Below are 24,099 nucleotides of genomic sequence, written 5' to 3' on the forward strand. Positions count from 1 at the left end.
TCTCGTCCCTTATTTTTATTATTAAAAAAAATCTAAATGGCATTTTATTGATGTATAAACAAAAAAAGTTTTATGAAAAAAAAAAAAAGAAAAAAGGTCTTTTCCGTTTAATAATATTTATGGCAAGCCACAAAATATGTAACATTATTTTCTGCCACGAAACATCAAACGTTGTCACACCGATAAAACTCTTGAATAAAATTCTCTTTATGATGATATTAAATTGGCGTAATATTCTGAAATATGATTCCTAGATCAAAGTTGGGCTTGACTTCGGTAATTCGAATGAATTTTTATATGCTATTACGTTTCCCTTCAAATTACCTTAACAAGAATTGCTTTGTGATATTTTATTGATGGTTCTATTTGATGTTTGCTGTAGAAATATTGTTGTGTGTTCATGTGAAGCAAAACTAACTATGCTTTGCCTGTGAATCTGCGTTTTATTTTTGCGTATTTTCGTTTATTCTATAAACCCTACATTAATTTCCGTATCCCTGATAACAGTTGTTCTTGGCTTACGGCTGTTCCCAATATACTATCTACAGATAGAGATAAATTACTTCTTTCTACTGTCAATAATCTGAAGCTGTCCCAATATACCTGATAAGTCATTCTTATCGCCTTATATTGGGACACGCGTCCCAATATAACTTTTCATACAAACTTCTATCTTTGGTAAGATAAGGTGAGTTACCGTCGATAAGTTTATTGGGACAGAAAATCAACGATAGTTACGATTTTTATCTTAACTATGCCACAACCGGAGATAGACTGAATATTGGGAACGGCCGTTAGATCATGTATCATACGTCTAGCGGCCGTTTTCAATAACGTATCTCTAGTTACGAATACATTGTTGTCACCGTTTAATGACAAGATTTTATCTATCCATAGTTATGTCTTATATAGTTATAGTTCAATGCTTTTCGGCCGTTCCCAATATACTATCTACAGATAGAAATAAATTACTACTTTCTACTGTCAGTAATTAGCTGTCAATAATCTGAAGCTGTTCCAATATACCCGATAAGTCATTCTTATCGCCTTATATTGGGACGAGTGAATTGCAATTTCCATACAAACTTCTATCTCTGGTAAGCTATACGTCCTCCCATTGACAGACAACGTGTATGGATAAGGTGAGTTACCGTCGACAAGTTTATTGGGACCGAAAATCAACGATAGTTACGATTTTTATTATAGCAGGCCACAACCGGAGATAGACTGAATATCGGGAACGGTTGCTAGATCATGTTTCATACGTCTAGATTGACTATGACAGCTGTAAAAACGTCGTGAATTTAGAACTAACCACTATTTTGGGTAATTCACACACACTAACACAAAGTGTCTTACATATTGCGAGTGTAAGACGTAGCTTGTCACACACACTAAACTAATATTCCTGGCCTGTTCTTATCGGTTGTCTAACAGCAAGAGACTATCTAGACGTATAAATTATCTAAGATTATCTGTTAGAATCTATGAAAATATTGTTTCGTTATCTGTCTTGTTGTGTAAGTTCGAATTTTCCTTTCGTCAATTCTTCAATTCTTTACATTCCGAGCTTTTGCTCAGTTTTCTTAATAATAACATTTTTTTTTATGGAATAGGAGGACAAACGAGCGTACGGGTCACCTGTTGTTAAGTGATAACCGCCGCCCACAATCTCTTGCAACACCAGAGGAATCACAGGAGCGTTGCCGGCCTTTAAGGAAGGTGTACGCGCTTTTTTTGGAGGTACCCATGTCGTATCGTCCCGGAAACACCGCACAAGGAAGTTCATTCCACAGCTTTGTAGTACGTGGAAAAAAGCTCCTTGTAAACCGCACTGTGGAGGACCGCCACCCATCCAGATGGTGGGGATGATATCCTAACTTGTGGCGTGTCGTGCGAAGGTGGAATTCGGCGGCAGGAATCAGGTTAAACAGCTCTTCGGAACACTCCCCGTGATAGATGCGGTAGAAGACACACAATGAAGCGACGTCTCTACGCAACGCCAAGTGATCCAGCCGTTCACAGAGCACTGGGTCCCCGACAATTCGAGCTGCTCTGCGTTGCACGCGGTCAAATGGATCGAACTGATACTGGTTATATATATATATATTATATTTTATGTGTCACGACATAGGCCTTCTCCAGTATTTTCCATTGTTTCCTATCCACCACCACTCTGAGCCAAAAGGGGAGCTGTGTTCAATTTAAATTCTTCCTATCGTCTTCTTAGCTTCGATTTCGTCTTCTATTGTTTGCTCCAATCTAATCCAATTCACTTTTACAATGGAGAAAATTCCCAGTCAATGGAGATGCATTTTAGTTGGTCAATGCATGTCTGTTAGTTTCGTTTTACACACACCTTATGTCTGTATTACTGATTTTGTCTATTAGTTTTTACCCTAGAATGCTCCTTTCCATGGCTCTCCGACATTTTTCAAGTATGGTTTTATGTCAAAGCCTAGGTTTCACATCCGTTCGAATTCGGGTATAGTTATTGAATAAGAGAATGTCAAAAATATTGTACTCTGTGAGCAAAGTATCAGTAACAATCAAGTAATCAATGTTTATTATTTATATAAAACTAGCGGACCCGACAGACGTTGTCCTGTACACACGTCTTAAATTTGAAAAATCGGTCTAGCCGTTAGGAGTAGTTCACTAACATACACATAAGCAGGAGAATTATATTATATGGACGGAATTGAGAATCTAAACCAATGTCAAATTCACTGGCACACACAAAAATATCATCAAAATTGGTCCAGCCGTTTTGGAGGTAGTTCTATTGTAAATCTAAACCATTCTCGAATCCACCTGAAGACATACACCAATCTCAAATTCAATGGAACACACAAAAAATCATCAAAATCGGTCCAGCCGTTCAGGAGGTTGTTTTCAAGGACATACACACGCACACAAGAAATATATATATATAAAGATTATCCAAATTAACAAACAAATTATGATATATAGGGAGTTTGTTGATATCATTTTACAACTTTTTAATATGTTTTATCTAGAGTGCTCAAATGAATTAAAGCTATAGTAGAATTTCTAAAAAATATCTGCTAAACTCAAAATATATATTTTTAACAACCAGCGAACCAAAATTAATTCGGACAGTTACCATTACTTTACAATTAATTTGGGCTCACTACAACGTATTTTTATACAGCTCAGTACAATGTCTATTGTTTTTTTATTGGTTATACCTAAATTATTGTAAGTTTGACTTAAAACTTCGATGTCAAAATCTACCACCGATTATAAAAATATCCCACAGATCTGAGAGAAACGCGCGCCAAAATCTGAGTGTGTGTCTTTTGATTTATAATAAAGTTAGTTACAATAATATTTAGTAATTAAATGGCCTGAGTGCGGTTGCTCAATTCCCATGGTGACCACACCACAATGATACCAGACATTTAGAAAGTAATTTACTTATAAACTTACCATATAAACGTTAAATTTATTTTTATTTCGCCACACATTTTGTATATATTTTATTATTCGACGGACCGTCTATGATGATAATACCGACGGTATTACATAATTATATATTTATGCATAAGTAGTGCAACTATAAAAGCAGGCAGCAATAATTTTTAATGTCAAAATGAAGTTACCTTTTCTTGTCATATTATGTTTGATTAGACTAACAGAATGCTTAAGCACACATCAAATTTCATTGTCTTTGGACTTTTTCAAGGAAAAACATGTGGATACAGTTTGTATCTTATCTTGTCCAACATCAGCTCGTACAGGTATAGTATCGATAAATTTAAATTTTTCAAGATTCAAATGTAGATTTTTTTAATTAATAATTACATAATATAATTGGTTGGAACCTTGGTTAAGGTGATAAAACCTGTGTCAGAAGATCCCTCTCTTCCATATCTAGAAACATAAAATAAGTACCTAATTAACACTATCAAGGTGCGGGTGTGTGTGTGACGATGTGTGTGAAGTAAGAATAAAGTTCTTAGGATTTATTATCTGTTTTTTGGTTATAAATATATATTGAGTTAATAAAGTGATAAATTAATACGTATTATAGAGTAGGGAGATATAAACTGTATTTTTGTTTACTTTAAAATCAATAAAAAGGTCTCGTTTCCTCATAGTTTTAGGTTTTTCATCTAGTTACAAATTTTTTACAGTCATAATTATGTTTTTATTTACGTATTATTTAACAATTTTGTAAAGTCGTGTAGATTTATTTTAGTATTGATACTCTCTATATAAAAGAGATTTCCACGTATATAGATACTCATCACGATATCTCTGGAACCATTAGAGCTAAAGACTTGAAATTTGGTACGAAATTCTTTTCACCGAGTAGAGGTCAGCTAAGAACGGATTTTACGAAATTCCAAGTTTTTTTTTATTATGAACAGAACAACGTCTGTCGGGTGTCGTCAACTAGTGAACTTATAAATATCCTGTCGCTTCTTCTTTTCATCTTAACATTACTATCATAAGCTAAATTTTTATTCAAAATTGACTTAATTGATTGTATTTATTTGTTTTAAAATTGACATTCTGACAATGCGATCATGTGATATTTGTATCAGTTGGATAGTAAGGTGATAATGATAAGTTGATTTTAAGTTATATCACATAATATGACTTATAAAACACACATATTAAACTTTTGATCTAACTGTAAAACCTTCGATTAAGGATTGATCTCCGCTGCGCTCCAACTCGATACCGCAGGCTAAGACGCAACTGCAGCAACATTTACTGCGCCCAAATGGGCGTAGGTACTCGAGCCAGTCTCGAATAAAGTGTGATGTTGACGTGCTATATGTTCTGTTAGACTTTGCTAATAATCGAAACTAATATGTCTGGTTGCGTACTTTGTAAAAATAATATTATAAGAAATAAGAAAGACAATGGGATCACATATCATCAGTAACTATTTTGTATTTTATTAATCTCAATGTAAAATAACACGAAGCGTATGTTACAAAAATTGAAGGATGCTATTTAGGGTCAAGATGACCACGCGCACAAGCATCTAATAGTTGCCGTAATAAAAAAGGTATTGTTCTTAGGTAGTGCGGTATCTAGTTAGAGCGCAGCCGAGACAAATCCATAATCTTAGTGTAAAATAAATAATGTTTTCATGTTTTGTTCGATTATTTTATTAAATATGTGTTTTTTTTCTACATTGTTACCTTCATTATAATTAAAATAAATAAAGATATATTTAATATTTGAAGTACCTAGTTGTTAAATATCTTTCGCTTTGATTGTTTTTTTAGGTTATATCAACTTGATAAAGCATGCAGCGAAGATATCTACAACTGTCTCACTTTTCGTTATTAATACAACGCAAGATAAAACATTATATCTGTGTGTTCAGCAAAAGTATTCAAATACCGGTATTGTTGTAAATGGAAACTGTCCATATTTAGATGATATTTTGATTTATGTAAGTAGTTTTTATATTAAAAATAAGATATAAAATAAAACTGTAATATAAAAGCGTAAGTATCAAGAACTATTGTATAGTTATAACTTAAAAATCCATCATTAAAGAACAGTAGCTAGTTTTTCCTCTTGTGTTGGACGTATACATTGGCGACGGTGATCACTTTACTCCAGATGACCCTATCATCGTTCGCCCTCCACTCCCACAAAAAAAAACACCAATTAAATGAATTTCTTACAAAGCAAAGCATGCAATTTTAAAGTTTTAAATAATTTTTTTTCCAACCTAAAACCGCTTAATAACTATTATAATCATAAGAGTTACAGTTATTATTCAATATCTTAAATGAAAAAAAATCAAACAAACAATTGAGGTAAGCGGGCCCGGAGTATTGAATGTTCATTGGTCAGATAATGATCACAACATGTGACACGTGCGATCGTTTGTCCTCCTTCATAAAAAAATACGGACGCAGTAGACAATAATTCACTTCTTCATTACAGGCTTCTGAAAGCACTCTTTTTGATTCAAACCGTATTTGGTTTGTAATATACGAACAAAATACCGTAAATGAAAGTGCTTATGTAAAAGATTTGAATCAAAAGAAAATTGATTATAATAAATTGAATTTATCCGTGAATGCTGATGTGACATTGGCTGTAAGTGATGGTAAGTTTGTGTAAATAAGTTAACGCATTTAAAGGTATGATTCTGTGTGTGGAGTCTGTGAGTGCCCTTATAGAGGAGTAAACTAAAAATATCCTAGGAAATCTGCCAGGAAAAATGTTATAACATTATTCGAGAAAAAAAAATCAATCACACCAACAGCCCAATATAGCAATACTTCATATGTTGCCGGACCTGCGATTTGTAGAAATAAAAATAGTTTGAAACAACATATGTTGCCGGACCTGCGGTTTGTAGAAATAAAAATAGTTTGAAACAACTAAAAACACGCTTTGGTTGAAAAGATAAAGGTTGAAATTTAAAATTAACATCATCTCCTGCCTTATTGATGATAGATGAAAAAATTATATAAATAAACAAAATACTGATTTTGCAAATTGATAAAAGGAATAATTTTACTAAATGAATGTGTTGTCATCGGTCCTCGATAAATCTACTAAGTTTGAACGCGATCTGGCCGTTTGAAGTGGGTCAAAGTCGCGCCAAATTGAGACGGTTACAAACAAACATACATACAGGTGAAGCTAATAAAAAGCGTGTATTAATGTAGGGATCGACTTGAATATTGCCCTGCTCTATTTATGACACCCAACTTCTGAGAAGGGAATTTGGCTTTACATCGAGATAACCGCGGAATTGGTACTCGAGATTTCGAGACCCAGTATTCTGATACAAGACGAGGCTATAAGGGAAGCGTTTGCGAAGAGCAGTGAGGCGAAATATGGTACGTTTAGTGGCAGTGAACATGAGTCTTTTGGGGGTTAATTCGACACTGGTCAACAATTTTCCAAGTAAAACTGGCATGGCATAGCAATCCATGGAGGCGTTCAACATATAATTCATATGCAGAAATATATGTATTTTGTATCAAGGATTTTTGTTTGACCACCAGGTCTGATAATTGGAGAGTTAAGTCCTTAACATGATTTCAGTTATCTGCTAAATGTATTGTTAAAAAATTATTATATTCGTGTTCCATAGGCATAATATTTAATTAAAACAATCACGACAAAAAGCTGTTTAAAGAGTTAAGTTAGACTTTATTCTGTATTATTTTAGGTTCAGAAAAATATATCTTGTACGAAGTTTTCAACTATGGCAAGATGCAAGGTGGTTCCGTAATAATTGATCCTTTTGGCAACTGGAAAATGAACACAGGTAACTTTTAACAAGATCAATCTGCTTATTAGTATATTTCTTTCGATCTTAAGATTGAGACAAGTCGTTCCACTTGTATTCCCTGGCTGAATAGAATGCATGTCGCAGTCATTTGATTTCCTCTATATTTATTACTACACACTGAAGCCGCTCTTCAGAATATTTTACCAGTGGGAGGCTCCTTTGCACAGGATGCCGGCTAGATTACGGGTACCAAAACGGCGCCTATTTCTGCCGTGAAGCTATTGCTTCATTTTATACATTACTATGTATAAACATTACTGTGTTTCGATCTGAAGGGCGTCGTAGTTAGTCAAATTACTGGGCAAATGAAACTTAACATCTTATGTCTCAAGGTGACGAGCGCAATTGTAGTGCCGCTCAGAATTTTTGGGATTATCAAGAATCCTGAGTGGCGTTACATTGTAATGGGTAGGGTGTATCAATTACCATCAGCTGAACGTCCTGTTCGTCTCATCCATTATTTTCATAAAAAAAAATATGGAAGCGATCAGACATTTGGGATTAGATTTTGATTATGATTATTTTATTCCAATACCAATGACACAGTACAATATTTCTTAAGTAGATTTATATGGCAAAACAAAAATGCAATTTCCTTCTACATATATGAGTTGTAGTTGTAGAATCTTGTAGTTCTTGTTTGTTGACGGAAAATTTATTCCAAAATAATTATCTAGTTTAGAGCTAACTCGACATAAGAAACTAAAATAGATTTACATTCAGCATCTTTTTTCATTATGGAGAATACCGTTAATTTAAAAATCCTGCTTCAGTGTTTAGTACATTTAGAATCCAGTTTAGAAAAAAATCATAATGTATTTCATTAAATTAAATTTTTCGTTGAAGTTCTTTAAAAATAAAACATATTCCGTTTAATTTCCTATAGAGTGCTCTTTAATTGAAATTTTTAATGTAAGTTTTTTGTGTCGTTTCTTATCTCTCAGCGTTTCCAAAACCTAGCTTTAATTGATATCATATATTATACGATAGGAATCAAGTTTGAGAAAATAAATAACTTTTTCCTATTATCGTGCGTAAAGTTTGATTTTGCGCATGCATTTGCGTTCGCTAAGTACCACTTTCCCACACGTTGACAAGAGCGTGCGGGAATGTAGCTGAGCGTGCGGGAATGTTTGAAAATAATTATAGTGGTCGAACTTTGCGCAACTTAATAGAAAAATTAGTATACGATACAAGTGCGCAAAGTAGGTCTTTCCCGCACTAGCGAAGCGACTGAGAGTAATGTACTATTATGCTTTTCATATATTTGGATTGTGTTATATTTTATAATAAACTCCCAAATGAAATTAAAATATTACCTATTAAAAAATTTAAATGTATTGTAAAAAATAAATTAACATCTAAGGCCATAATATAATGTGAAAGATTATTTGAATGATAAAGATAGTTGGAATTAATGTTCTAAATTTTGTTAATGAATATTGTTGTACTCATTTGAATGCTATTGTAACTTTTGTACTTCATCCCGACTTGCACTAAATAACTTATAAAGTTTTACAGTGAATAAAGATTTTTTGACTTGACTTGACTATACATAAAACCGCTGTAACAGTAAATAACTTGAACCATCGCTTTAAGGTTACACCTTAGCTGAAACATTATTATTATAATTTTAATATTTTTAATTTTTTTTTCTGTTAATATTTTTTGTACTTTTAAAGGTTTAAATATAAAGCAAGGGTACAAATACATGCGCAGGTTTGATTTCCAAGGGCTTTTTCTTCGGCTAATGATTGTGGTATGTTACATTTCATATTATACAATTAAGCTAAAGTTAATTCTCAACAATGCGAATTTGATGTGTTTGAAGGTTTTTTGAAGTAAAACTTCCTTACGCACGTCTGACTCGGGGAATGAGCTAGTGAATACTTATTTTCTGCTTTATTTGAATGACAGGAAATTTTAGTCACAATTTACAATGTCATGTTAAAGTACCATTTAACTGATATGATTGTATGTACATTTATATTTAAATGTGTTCTTAGTGCTCGAATAAATTTTGAGGTCCTTGTGGTAATCTTAACTTAAATAATATTGAGGATTGATTTAAGTTTCAAGGAGACCCTGAAAAGTTCAAACCGGAAATTCTTTTGGAAAGAGAACTGTCGGCTGGAATATCTATAGTGACTCAAACAAGTGCTATGATACTACACGAGGTGGCGTCTATACATAATATTAGGTGAGATATAAGAGTTCTTTCGCACTACGTCCGATCCGAATCCGATCCATGTCCGTGGAAACACGGTCCGGTGTAGCCGTAGAATTAATTCTATGGTAGTTAACGCACTAGATCCGGCTTCCGTCATACGATTACTTTCCGTCAACCGTTAATCTACGTTCCGGAGAAAATTATTGATGGACCGGTTCTACTGAACCGAATTTACTTAAATTCTGCCTTTCCTCATCTCAACTTGCGTGATTTATAATATAATTATACCAACGAACCAAGTTTGTCTATATAAAAAAACCTTAGCCGATATGAGAGAAATTCATTACAGATATCAATCGCTAATATGTCTTTAGGCATTCATTAAAAAAAACCGGCTAAATGTAAGATGGACTCGCTCAAGTTGGTGCCGTACCATTATTTTTAAAAAAACACGACTGGTGTATGAGAGTGCCCTTAAATATTTCTTTTATTTTATTCTTTTGTGTTTATTATAGTGGCAACAGAAACACATCATCTGTGAAAATTTCAACTGTCATGAGATTCAGACGGATAGACAGACAGACGGAAGGATGGATGGCGGAGTCTTAGTAATAGGTTTCCGTTTTTACCCTTTAGGTACGGCACCTTAATTGCATTTTGTATAGGTTTTCTGTTTAATGTATTGGTGAGCGTGTACATCGCAAAATGACTAACTATGATAAATTTCAAGCAAATAATTGGGAATAAACTTCTAGAAGATAATGAAAGTGTATGTTGGATTTCAGATTTAGCTATAGTATTTGTGACAGATGGGTGGGCGATTATAAAAGAGAAAGTCCATATGTAAGTAAATCATTGTATGTTATTCTAGTAAGTACGTATTGACAAGTAGAAAAAGCCAGAGGAATAGCGAATGATTAGCAAGCTATGTTGCCGAATTTAAATTCATATTTTTTTATTCAAAATAGGACATAGAATCACCTAGGACGTTAAAAATCCATTTGAAAAGATATGTCTCAGGTCTGAGAAGAAAGGGATCAAAAACTAAGACGGCCCCATGAAATTTCATTGCAGTATTACTGTAGTTACATTTACCACACAAACGGATTTTAACAATTCGTTTGAATTTTGTAACACATTCATGTCAGATGTTACATTTTACCCTTTACCACCATTTCGGAAAAGGTTGAGATTTAATGAAAAAACCTCTTTTCTTAAAGCAATATATACAGCGCCTATATTATACAAATTATTTTAAATTCAAATATATAACATAACAAATATATAATAATAATAATATTGACACACTTTTTACACAAATTATCTTGCCCCAAGTTAAGCATATATAGTCTGTGTTTTGGGCTACAAGACAATGATATATTTATTACAATATACTTACTTAAACATACATAAATACATTTAAACATCCATCACTCGGAAACAAACATCTATATTCGTCATATAAATGCTTGCACCTACCGGGATTCGAACCCGGGACCTCTAGCTTACTAGGTAGGATCGCTAACCACTCGGCTATACAGGTTGATAGATAAAGAGATTCAAAATAAATAAAAGTTTGAATGCTTAGTCAATGCTTAATGATTACTTAGATGCTGTGAAAACGCGTGCGTGATCAAACGAGGATAGCGGGAAGAAGTTAATAAATGTGTTGATAATATTAAAATTAAAATGACAAGAAGAATACATTTTTTCTAGCAAATAATAAAGCATTTCTGTCTTGCAGGCAGTGACTAATGCGCTTTACTTTCATGACATTGATATTACTCCCATTCTGCGTTTCCTGCCGTTCCATATGGACTACTATGACGTCATACACCAACCAGTCACACACGTAGAGTAAGTCTAATACATTTAATTTAATCGTAGCATTACTGCGACATGATTATATACACTAATGTGAATGCAATGGCAAAATTCATAATTAATAAAATAAATAATAAGCACGTTCACTCACTTAAAAAGGGCGGTAACGCGTGTTGTTTGAGTTGTTCCCTTAATCCGGCTTGAAGGACCATATATAATTTTTTATAAGCATCCTCATGATGATTATGTCTGTACTGAATTTATAGTGATGATTGAAGCTCTGCAGGTGATTTTTAAGGACCCTTTGAATCTTTTTTCTGTTGCTGTGACGCTTGATATAACACCTCGGTTCCTTATCTTTGGCAAACCTAGCACGTGTGTTCCTATGGTACTGCAAGAAGGGCGGCGGTGGTTAATCTGGTATCTCGTACTCTCATTTCTCCTCCTGTTCAATACCAACATATAAACATAAATAATAAGCGCCGTGTGTGTTTATCCTAGCTCTTGACTACAGGATATCTCTGAGATGTTTGAGATTCACTGTGCCTCTTGGTAAATGCCGCCTCCAACAGTTCCCACTGCATCATGTCCATGGCATATCGTCTCCAATTCGAACAAACTATAAGTTTGAACTCATCATCCCACCTATGGTGCAGACGGAATTCCACTTCTCTTACCAAATTTTAAGATACAATTTGCTTCACTAGTCCTGGGTGCTTCGCATAATTTGACTAATCTCCACTTACGCTGGTCTATTTTTGATAGCACATACATCATTTAGGTTTTGTCTTTTCTTTTATTTGGCTATTCCTTTGTGTATTCTTTTTCTTAACATATTTCAAAGTCTCGCAGCTGATACCTTAAATAAATATACGCCTATGATTTACACTGGGAAAGCTTTTCAAAACGGATAAGAAAGACAAGGTTTATTTTGTGAATCTTCTCAATTCTTTGTATATGATCCTCATTCAATACTTTGTTTGTACAAGGCAGGATATTATTCGAAAACAATGAAGAAGTACAAATCCAAACATTGAGCATATGATATTTAGATTAAGGTGCAAGGTACGCTGCTGCAAAGTGACAGGAATCAAGTAGCCTGATATACTTATCTACTTCTTCGCAATAATAATAAGTCTTCATTATTCGCTGAGGAAAATATTTTATTTTCAGAGCTCGCTATTTCTATCGAATACCAACGACTGGTGTTGGTAAATTTGAAAACCAGTTTCTAACACCGTTTAGTATTGGAGTGTGGTGGTGCGTGTTCGGTATCTTGCTGATGTGTGCTCTAGGACTGCTGATCTCTGCTGCATTGGAGAGACGACCTCAATCCACGGCTTACGCGGTCTTCTCTGTTGTGGCACTGACCTGTCAGCAGTGTAAGTTTGTACAAATTCAAATATTTGTAATCAAATAGAATGTGACATCACTTATTGAAATTCAAAAACTACTTATTGAAATTCAAAATAGTTTAGTAGTAGTCCACCCATTCTAATACGAATGCCTCAGACCTGAGAAGAATGGGCGCAACAAACTCAGCGGGAATATGTTTACAAAGTAATATTGTACAATTAAACTTATTATTTAATAGCCTGAGGGCGGTCGCTCCATTCCCAATCTCTGGTATCATTAAGAAAGTCATTTATGTTATAGTAACCTTTACTACACAAACGTTTTTTATCAATTCTTTTGAATTACGTTATACTTTTGTATTCAACATTTTCTGGGATCTTGTTGTAAAAGCATATATACATTGCCCCACAAAAGACTTAATAACTCGACTTAGCCGAGTAGTAGGCATTATAAGTTTATGTCTGTTCCTGGTGTTAACATTATGGTTAAGTATGACAGTTTCTAGCAAATTCACTTACGTGTCTATGAACATACATTAAATTATCAAGAATATATTATTGAGAAGCAATAGTCAAGATGTTAATTTCTTTGAATTTTGCTCTCAATGATTCTTTAGGACCTAGATGTATGTTATTTTTTATGATTTGAAATAACGTGACATGCAAGAAATTCACCTGATACGCATTTTAAAATGAAATTTTGTGTTAAGTCTCAGTAGGCCTTTTTTTCATCAAACCGAAACACAATTAGTGCTTGCCAAGCAGTACAAACAAAGGCACAGGTATGGTCGATCAAACCAGCATGCTGTGGGGCCCTGGTTACACTGACTTAGTAGAGAATTTTATCTTTATCACAAAAATTTCCTGCCGCCGAAATCCACTTTCGCATGACACGCCACAAATTAGGATATCATCCCCACCATCTGGATGTGTGGCGGTCCAGTGCGCTTTTCAAAGAGCTTTCTTCCACGTACTAAAAAGCTGTGGAATAAGCTTCCTCGTGCGGTGATTCAGGACGATACGACATGGGTACCTTCAAAAAAAGCGCGTACACCTTCCTTAAAGGCCGGCAGCGCTACTGTGATTCCTGTGGTGTTACAAGAGAATGTGGGCGGCGGTGAAAACTTTACACAAGGTGACCCGTACGCTCGTTTGTCCAGCTTTTTCCATAAAAAAAACGGTTGAAAATGTAAAATTTTATGACAATGTTAATAAAATTTATGACGACACCAAATTAATATGATTAGATCAATGATATGAAACTTCGAATCCTCGGATATTTTCCCATAATTTTTAATTGCGACGATATTTTAGATGACCCATATACCTAATAGTTACTGACCCTACCTACTGAGCTAGTAGTACCGCGTTCGAATCCCGATGTTTGCAACGAGTTATGGATGTTATGTATTTATGAATGGTTACGTATGTATATCATAATAAATTTATTGTTGTCTTGTACTCATAAAACATAGTGCATTTCATATTAAAGGGCAAAGTAATTTGCATAAAATTGAATCGATATTATTATTATGATCTATATTAATATTAGTCTGTCAAACTTCTCGTTTCTTCGTTCTCTATGTTTTAAAGTTAATATCTATTTTTATAACAATTTCTTGGAACAAGTTGTCTTGGAACTTTTCTTTCTCCTCTTTTCTACATCTATCTAAGAGTATAAATGTATGGTGTTTTTAATATATATCTTAATACGAGTATATATACATTACGTGACACGTTGTTTGTCCGCGATGGAATACTAAAGTAATGAACGGATTTTAATGGGGATTACTTCTTGGAGTGCAGTTTTGTCCAACTTGAGAGATAGGATAGTTTTTATTTTGGTTTGGGACCCATAATTGTTTTTTATTTTCAATATTTGTTTTGTATGGACATATTTTCTATAAGAGAATTTAGTGGCGCACGGGTTGACAGTTCCGCTGTGAAACAATTTCATTATTACAACAGGGAGCATTTTATACGAAATATTTCTTGATGTTTTGAAATATTATTGGCAAATTCTATTATATATATATTAATGTATATTTGTATATTTGTGTGTTTCCTAAACTAAGTAATTTTATTGATTTGTGTCAAGCTATAAATAAAATTACTTGGAAGAAGTCGTTGAGTACCGATAAGTTCACATAATTGTGCCACCTTATTCATTCATTCTAACGTATGAAATATATCCGAACTGAGTTCTATACTAAGATTCCTTTGTGTATGTATAAGTTAGTATAAAACTTTTTTCAGATTTTGAGGATGCCAGTGATGCTATTGTACGAAGAAATACAATAGGTAAGCAACTGTTACAGTTTAAATTCTTCAAAGTTGTGCTTGATGCTTTCGTGATCGTTACAGACATATTGTACAGATGAGCCAGCCCTATTGCAGAGACATCCAATGATAAATTAACATTATTGATGCCCAAAATTGTTGTACTTCAAGAAAAGTTAGAACATCACTAGACATTGGGAAGGGTTTTTGATATTTTTGTGGAAATTAATGAAAAAGCAGTGACAATATTACGTCTTCATTCATTGGACTTCAGAATTTTATTTTATTTTAATATTTTAAGAAAGCCAAAAACTAGTTTGGACTTACATACAAGCATAATTCATTCGAGCTAATAATAGGCTTGCATATGTACAAAATGGTCTAAGATTTGATATAATGCTGTAAGAATATAATAGAATAAAAATTACCTCTGCCCGATAAAGATATCGAAGCAGCCGTCTCGGATGAACAATGTATACATACAGTAACTTTTTCTCATTATGGTCCATTATATCCAGATAATATTCTTTTCTCTTTCTAGTAGCATCGTAATTAGTAGCACTAAGTGTATGTGTATTGTTTTTTCATGGCAGTGCTAGTTCCGTTTTTAAATAATGTGGTGTAATCTTGTTTTTAGCCCGCAAACTGACAATCCTCATCACCGGATTGTCCTGTCTGCTGATGTATAACTACTACACCAGCAGTGTGGTTAGTTGGCTCCTCAACGGCTCTCCACCTTCTATCAACACTCTATGGGAGCTGCTAGATAGTCCTTTACAACCTGCCTTTGAAGATGTAGGGTATACGCAGTCCTGGTTGCAGGTATAAATAAATGATTTAAATAATGGCGGGATTTGAACTCTAGAGTGAACGCCTCTAGAGCTGTAACCCAATGGGAGTAAATGCTGACGGCTCTAAGGATGCATACGTAAATCTTGGGGTATATCTACAGCCGCTATTTGAATAGTTGAAATCTGGCTCAATCCTATTTATTATTATTATTATCAATATTTAATTAGTAAAATTGATTAAAAATTAACAATTGTTTTAAATTATCTTGGTAATAATTTCCTAAATCATAACGCTAATGTGCAGATCTTTAAAATTTGTCCTCATAAGTAAATTAACGAATAAAGCTTATATGTTTATTGAAATATTCGTAAATTTAATATTCTGAGCTAAAGATATATCTTTAGATTCAATAATCATTAGTTTCAACCGATTAATTTTTATTGTAGCTATCTGATTATTATTACAACAAAAATAACGCGGACGCCGAAAATGTATTAAAGAAAAGAATAAAAAAGAAAGGAAACATTATCTTAACTTCTCCAGCAGAGGGCATTGAGATGGTTAAGAGAGGAGGTATTCGTTCTTATTTATTATTAAATATAAAAATTAACTTTGCAACCTGATTTAAATATTACAAAACACTGAATATCTGGCTACGTTTAAAAATTCTCATCGAGTTTTGCAGGATTTAAGTTATGTTTTGCTATTGCTACTAAATTCTCAATTATGACGTTTAAGTATTTGATTTGCTATTTTTTTTTAAATTTGTTTGCATTTCGAATTCCCAAATTACAGTCGAAAAGAAGATTAATTCCATTGAAAATTGTACAAACATAGTATTGGATGTTACCTTTTTTTTATGATAATAAGGGGCGAGACGAGGAGGACTCTTCAGCTGATGGTAATTGATACGCCATGCCCATTACAATGCAGTGCCGCTCAGGATTCTAAAAAAAACCCAAAAATTCTGAGCGGCACTAAAATTGCGCTCGTCACCTTGAGACATAAGATGTTAAGCCTCATTTGCACAGTAATTTCACTAGCTACGGCGCCCTTCAGACCGAAACGCAGTAATGCTTACACATTACTGCTTCACGGCAGAAATAGGCGCCGTTTTGGTACCCATAATCTAGCCGGCTTCCTGTACAAAGGAGCCTCCCCTTCTAACTGAAGAGTAATTATGACATAAACCACACTCTTCCATATCCATAAAATGCAACAGTACCAAAAATATAAATTTTAAAATATAAATCAATAAAAACAGCCTATTACAGAAATAGGAATGCCAATCTTGTTTGTATGTGTTTGCGAGTTACTACTAGTGTGTAGTAGTAACGTTGTTTGCGTCATATTTCACTTGCTCATTTCGGAACGAACCTGTAACTGTCAGTGTCAACGTCAGTTGTCAAGCTCTCATTTCCATTCCTCATCCCTCCTTCCGCACTCCGTTCCTTCTACGCCAACCTTGCCCAACACACTCTCTCGTCGGTAGATCTCTCGCTCACACACCTGCGCAGCGATCCGCGTAATTCTCGTTTTTTAATGGCGGACGCGCCACCTAACAAACCTCATCAGTAACCTAACGACCAAACACGAACTAAACGACGAAGAAACGATTTATTATAGGCCGATTGTTTCCCCCGGAGCCTGAAGAGGAGCACCAGCTCTATATCTTTCCTCACTCGCACACCTAAACCTAGAAGTATCATTATCGCAATATCCCGTTTCCAAATAATAATCTGTACCAAAATTGAAAACCAAGTAAAAAATGAGAAAAGGTATGCTGAAAATGCTTATTTACATTACACTGAGCCCAACATAATGTCTAAATTAATAACCACAACAACATTAACTTTTTTAATTTTAATCGAGCACAAAAATGCAAACTTAAAAAAAAAAGCGAGCAAGTCAAGTTGCTTTGTGGCTAGTTGAGCTACAAAAGGTTTTCTCGGGAACTGTAGCATAATATTTTAGACTTAATTACTACAAAAGTTGGTTATTACTTTTAGACGGAGTCTGTATCATATTTTTCATAGCATATAGAGACAACCTTCACGAAGAACGCTTAAATCTCGATAGGATTAGTGGCAATAGGATTGAACGAGTTTTCATCTATGTTTCAGTTCGATATACTTGAAGAATTAGAATGCTGGAAGAGTTGCTTGCGCCGCTTCTTCTCTCTCAGAGTGCCACTTGTTTTCGAAGCGGTAGTAGTTTCTAGTTTATTAAAAATGACATCACAAAGAATTCTAAAGGAGTCAATTTTTATTGTAAAATTTGATATTTTTTTAAATGTGGGATATATTACTTTATTTCACTAAGAAGTTTCTAGTTTTGAGGCATTTACCAGTTTTACAGTTAGGAAGGAACCAGACCTCAATTGTTTGCTCCGTCTAGGAATAATAGTATCTACGGCACCAAGTATTCGTCGTGGTAAATAGTTTACTGTAGCTACAATATTATGCAATCTTTCTCGAGGTTTATTCAAAAAGTTTCTTCTGTTTAATTTAATGGTGCTGCTTGGTTTCGTATTCATACACGCTCTTCATTGAATTTGTTCTAATTATTTCACAACTTTGTTTTTTTTTTTTTTAAGTGATAACCCTCACTTCTGGGATTGGTTACCGTGCGAGAACAAAATACGAGACGTCTCGGGTTCGAGTTCCGCATCGTTCATATATTTTGTTTTTATATTTAATTTGTGTATTTCAATACTGTTTATTTACGTGCCAATCAAACAAAGGATTTTGCCATTAACATAAGATCGATATCAGAGTTTGATACTAAATAACAAAAAGAAATGACTATCCAAAATTTAGAAACAATTTTGGATTTGAATCTTTGGCCTTCACAGTAAACGCTTCTGGTGTTGAAGGGTCGAACATGTGTTAGTGAGAATGATCAAGAGATGTGTAATAGAACATTTACTACTAGTTACATTCGTTGGGTGCCGGTGCCTGACGTAAATATTTAATATTTTTGAAGTTATACTTCTTTAGGCGCGTTATGAAAAAATATGACAGTGAAATTTTAATATGCGCGCGCATCACTGTAAAACAAAAGTAACAGGGTGAAGTTGGTTTCTAACATTTTGTGATGTTTGCGACGTTCGTTATTTTTTTTATGGTTTCTTCGTCCATTATTATGATAGGCAAAGGGTTCAAGCCCGTACAGCCGTATTCGCTATGTAATAATTAATTGTTAAAGCCATCGTTGCAAGATTTTTACAATATTGTTCTTTCTACAACCATAGAATAGCACGACGTATAAATAATTTTAAGGACTTTTGCTTTGTTAGGCCAAAGAAGTATAACTACTTGCGTGCATACATAAGTACCTATACACACACTTTTTTATTGTTTTCAGCTTTTGCATTCCATTGTGAAACGAACAGTGCTTACAAATACATAGCAAAAACATTCACGCCTAGAGAACTCTGTGACCTGGACTCGCTTCATTCCATTGAGAAGACTCTTCTATTCACCGCTCTGCAGAAGAACAGCCCGTACAGAGAATTCTTCGTATGGAGGTTCAGTAGAGAGTTATATAAAACTACAATACACAATACAAACACACTGCTACATGGATATAATATCTTTCTAAATTTAAATCCTAATTGATATCTAGAAAAATATTGAAACTATAAATGTACTGCTATTTGACTGTGTCGCCAAAATTTCGAACTCAATTTCCGATGAATGCAAATTAAGTATTCCACATAATTTTGGAGAAAAATAATATATTCAGTATGCACAATCCATATTTACCAGTTAAGCATTAATTTTAAGTCCGTAAGATTTTGTTCAGCATGTTAATAAACGCATCGGGTATTGAGGGAATTAATTGTGCAGCAATGGAGTGCAAAATGACGGTAATACGAATAAATTAAGGAACTCCTAGTGAAATATTATAGCTATGTAATTTATTTGAAATAACAGCAGTTAAGTTAAATATAACGATTAATTGTAATATTTTGATTGCTATAGATAGAATATTAAAATACTCTATATGGTATTTACGTGATGTTCAATCACTACTCAGTACTTACTCTCTGATTGTCTATAGGTAATTTGTTAGGCGCCATGTTTAACGCGGCTATATCACTTCTAGAACCTGCTATTTGTTTACTTAAGACAATATAATAAAAGTACTAGAGAGAGCTATTTTGTAGGAACTTTAAACATCTAAATAATCAGTTATGAGGTTAAAAACAATTATTATTTACACTTAAAACAAATAACTTGGAGCCTACTAAATAATTGTATTGAAATAAATATAAAACCTTTTGGTAAAATAACGGTTGATTCATCGAGTAAAATCCATTTATCATCATCAAAAATTGTTTGCTACGGATATCAAATTCCCTTTTGGCTTCATTGCGTGAGTTTCCCAGATAAAAGAAACATCAAACATACGGCAAATTCATTTATCGTAAAGCTTTTTTTAGTCGACATATCTACATTAGATTTATTGAACTCTGCGCCCTTGGCTCAGATACAAAAAGAATAATAAGATATAGAAAGGTTAATACCTTTTCGGCTGAACGGTTAATAATCCAAATTCAAATATTTTCATATAAAATAGAATTCAATATCAATTATTCATCGTTCAAAATCTACCACCCATTTCAAAATATGTGCCTCAGACCTGAGAAGAACGGCCGCAAGAAACTCAGCGGGCTTCCTTTTTTTAAATAAAATTTCTTCAGTAATATATCGTACAATAGAGTTAACTATTTAATAGCCTGAGGGCGGTCGCTCCATTTCAATTCTGTGGTATCATTAAGAAAGTAATTTATGTTATAGTAATCCGTAACACACAAACGTCTTTTAACAATTCTATTGAATTTTGTAACACATTTTTGTACATTTTCTGGGATTATTTTGTACCAAAAAGCATATATCACCAAAAACAGGCATACCTCGACTTAACCGAGTAGTAGGCATACCAAGTTTATGTTTGTTCATTCCAGGTGTCAACATTATGACAATCATAGTTTCTAGAATAATGTGTCAATGTTTATATATAACATTATCAAGTATATCAATAAATCTTAATAGATGCAACACTTAAAATGTTACTTGTTTTAATTTTTCTCTTAATTATCTTTTAGGAGGTTATAAATAGCGTGAATAGTCTCTCCTCGGCAGGTCAAAGATGGTATTAATATCGATTGCATTGCCCCATACAATTTTCTCTAATATAATTCGCCAAGATTGATTTAATAATTATTTTGTTTCAGCTATGCGCGTGTAAATGAACAAGGGATAATAAAATTGATACACAGCAGAACAAAGTCAGCAGAGACAAAATGTGAAGGAAGCTCACCCAGAGCTCTGGCTCTCGGAGGAGCAGCCCCAGCCTTCATCGTCCTCACAGCTGGTTGTATCCTGGGGACAATCATCATGTTTTTGGAGAAGTACTTTTTCCAACCTATTAAAATCTAAGCAATTTGCTATTTTTGTGTGAATACTGTTATTACTGTGATCAAAGTTTTTTTTACTAACTATGCTACTTTATATTTATCTGGGAAGCTATTTAGCATTTTAGTAAATAGAATTTGAAGGACTTCCTTTTAAAGTTCACAGAACCTGTGTTAGGGAAGACCGCTCTTTGCAACGGATAAGAATGCTTACATATTTAACAAAAACATAAATACTTAAATAAACTGGACCTAGTTGTGCAAAAACAGCCATAACACATTTAAAAAAAAATATAGTTATAAGAGCGGCCATGCTAATTTGGACGCGGCGATTTTTTAACAAAAACACTTGATATCTTTGTTAATCTCGCAGATTGTAAGCTGTCAAATCCATCCACTTCAACTTACGAATTTAGTACTAATTTAGTTTTAGTCTACTTTACGAATTTAATAAAAAACAGTCAGCTTGGTATAAAATGCGGCCAATTTTAACAGTTATATGCAGTTGTACTCTTTCTTTATCTATTAAAGTCTTAATGCAGATACGACACATCCTCAACCGTGACAAGAAGGTCTGAAAATAAATTAAATTATCCAACATCTATAATTATCCAAATTTTGTGAGTTTTCTTGAGTGTTGAGTCAACATCTCCTTAGGATGCGTCGTGTAGAGGCAAATCACGTGTTGAATTGATTAGAGACAAATATTAGCGGAATTTACACCCAAGAAAACTCACAAAATTTGGATAAGAAGATAACCTTTAATGAATCACCATGCCCGTTTTTATTCATTTATATATTCTAAGAACATTTTTTATTTTCAGGATCAAATTTGCACGAGAATCGAAAAATACAATCATTAAATAAGTGATTTAAGAAATTATCTTTTTCTTAATAAGAGTTCCCGTTTCTAGAAAATGCTATTATCGAAGAGTCACTTTCGCCGCTACTTCTCTCACAGAACGCTATCAGCTTGAAATGAATCGGTGGTAGCACTTTTATTGACTATGATAGCTAACATTTAAGTGGTTATGACAGTTGTAAAAATTATACACATTGTAAATAAAATCGAGTGTTTGTCCAAATTTTGAAAGTTTTCTTTAGAGTAAATTACGCTAATATCTATTTGTCTTCAATCAATTCGACACGTTCCAGTCTCAAGCCAGAATTTGGCGACTCAATATCTCCTGAGGATGCCTCGTGTAGAAGAAATAGATATAAGCGGAATTTACATTTAAGATAACTCACAAAATTTTAATAATTCTGGACTTCCGCATTTATTCAATAATTTTTTTACTACACATCGGTGTTGATACCGACTACCTTCAGACAGTCCGGGTGTTCTTCATCAGGATGAGTGCGAGACGGGGCGTTACTAGCTCACTACACTCACCCCAGGGATAAAGGACATCCCAATGTTTTTTTATTTTTATGGAAAAGGAGGACAAACGAGCGTACAGGTCACCTGGTGTTAAGTCATCATCGCCGCCCACATTATCTTGGATCACCAGAGGAATCACAGGAGCGTTGGCGGGCCTTTAAGGAAGGTGAACGCGTTTTTTTGAAGGTAACCATGTCGTATCATCCTGGAAACACTGCACAAGGAAGCTCATTCCACAGCTTTGTAGTATGTGGAAGAAAGCTCTTTGAAAACCGCACTGTGGAGGACCGCGTCACATCCAGATGGTGGGGATGATATCCTAATTTATGGCGTGTCATGCGAAGGAGGAATTCAGTGGCAGGAATCAGGTGAAACAGCTCTTTGGAACTCTCCCCTTCATAAATGTGGTAGAAGACGCACGGTGAAGCCACGTTTCTACGTAACGCCAAGTGATCCAGCCGTTCACAGAGCATTGGGTCCCCGACAATTCAAGCTGCTCTGCGTTGCACGCGTTCAAATGGATCGAGCTGATACTTCCAAAATGTTCCGAAATCGTGAGTAAAGCTGTCTTAAATAAATAAAGTTAATAATGTCTCACCAAAGTTTTCATAATTTATCTGTTACCATTGTCCATCTGACAAAAAAGTCAAACAGTAAAGTCGGTGCGTACTTGTTGACAAATATAATTATTGTTACTCCTGTGGAGGAGTTATTGTTCTTACAGAGCTAGTATAAACAGTAAGCGTATTATGTCCGTTATGGTGTGCTCTCACAATAAAACTACATTTATATCTATCGTAAGCTGTTATTCGTTCACAACCATACATAACATCACACAGATCAGTGCACAGTAATAACTGAAGCCTCCTTTGAAAGCCTTCGAAGACCCCTCTTTGATCAATTCAATACTTCTTACATTTCATCGTTAATATTTTTCCCGGAAGAAAATATTGGGACTTTAATAGTGCCAGTCGACGTATAAAGTTTCGGAGATTATTTTAAATCAAACGTTCCGGGAAAAGTTATAATAATATATTTTTTGTGGGCTTCTCCTTGATAATAAGAATACCCAATGCTGTCACTGTAAATAATCCTCAAAATATAAATCATACATTTCTCTGTTATTTAAATTATGTTGTGTTCCAGAAAAATATGTATTGATTTTAATTTATTAAAACAGACCATTTTGCAATTTACACTTCAAAGTATTTAAGTCCGTACTTGACAGACAAAAAGAGAAAAATATTCATCAAAATGGATTCTCATTTTTTTTAAATCTAAATATTATGATTTAAAATCACCTTTTTGAACATCATAAACTATCAACCATACGAAAATGTAACCATCCAACCTAAGAGGAACGGACGTAATAAACTCACCGCGTTTCTTCGATCGTTTTAATTTCGTAACAATATATATTGTATTGTACAGAGGAATTACAGCAGTATTGCTGGTCTTTAAGAAGCTTAACGCTATTTATTCAAGTTAATCATGCTGGAAATCTATCCTGGAAACTCCGAGCAAAGAAGTTCAGTCAATAATTTGGGAGTACGAGGAAAAAGTTCC

General features: G+C 34.0%; 1 protein-coding gene across 1 annotated transcript; it reads left to right on the forward strand.

Moving 5' to 3' along the window:
- Positions 1 to 9,386: 9,386 nt before the first annotated feature.
- Positions 9,387 to 22,125, forward strand: LOC126969491 (ionotropic receptor 75a-like). Its single transcript, XM_050814957.1, has 10 exons — positions 9,387 to 9,509; positions 10,265 to 10,322; positions 11,224 to 11,336; positions 12,477 to 12,685; positions 14,915 to 14,959; positions 15,576 to 15,760; positions 16,177 to 16,303; positions 19,097 to 19,259; positions 20,973 to 21,149; positions 21,977 to 22,125. The coding sequence occupies exons 1-10, from the start codon at positions 9,472 to 9,474 to the stop codon at positions 22,017 to 22,019; spliced, it is 1,158 nt and encodes a 385-aa protein (XP_050670914.1). The 5' UTR covers positions 9,387 to 9,471; the 3' UTR covers positions 22,020 to 22,125.
- The last annotated feature ends 1,974 nt before the right edge of the window (positions 22,126 to 24,099 follow it).

This window comes from Leptidea sinapis, chromosome 18, assembly GCF_905404315.1.
Source record: "Leptidea sinapis chromosome 18, ilLepSina1.1, whole genome shotgun sequence".
Classification (NCBI taxonomy): Eukaryota; Metazoa; Arthropoda; class Insecta; order Lepidoptera; family Pieridae; genus Leptidea; species Leptidea sinapis.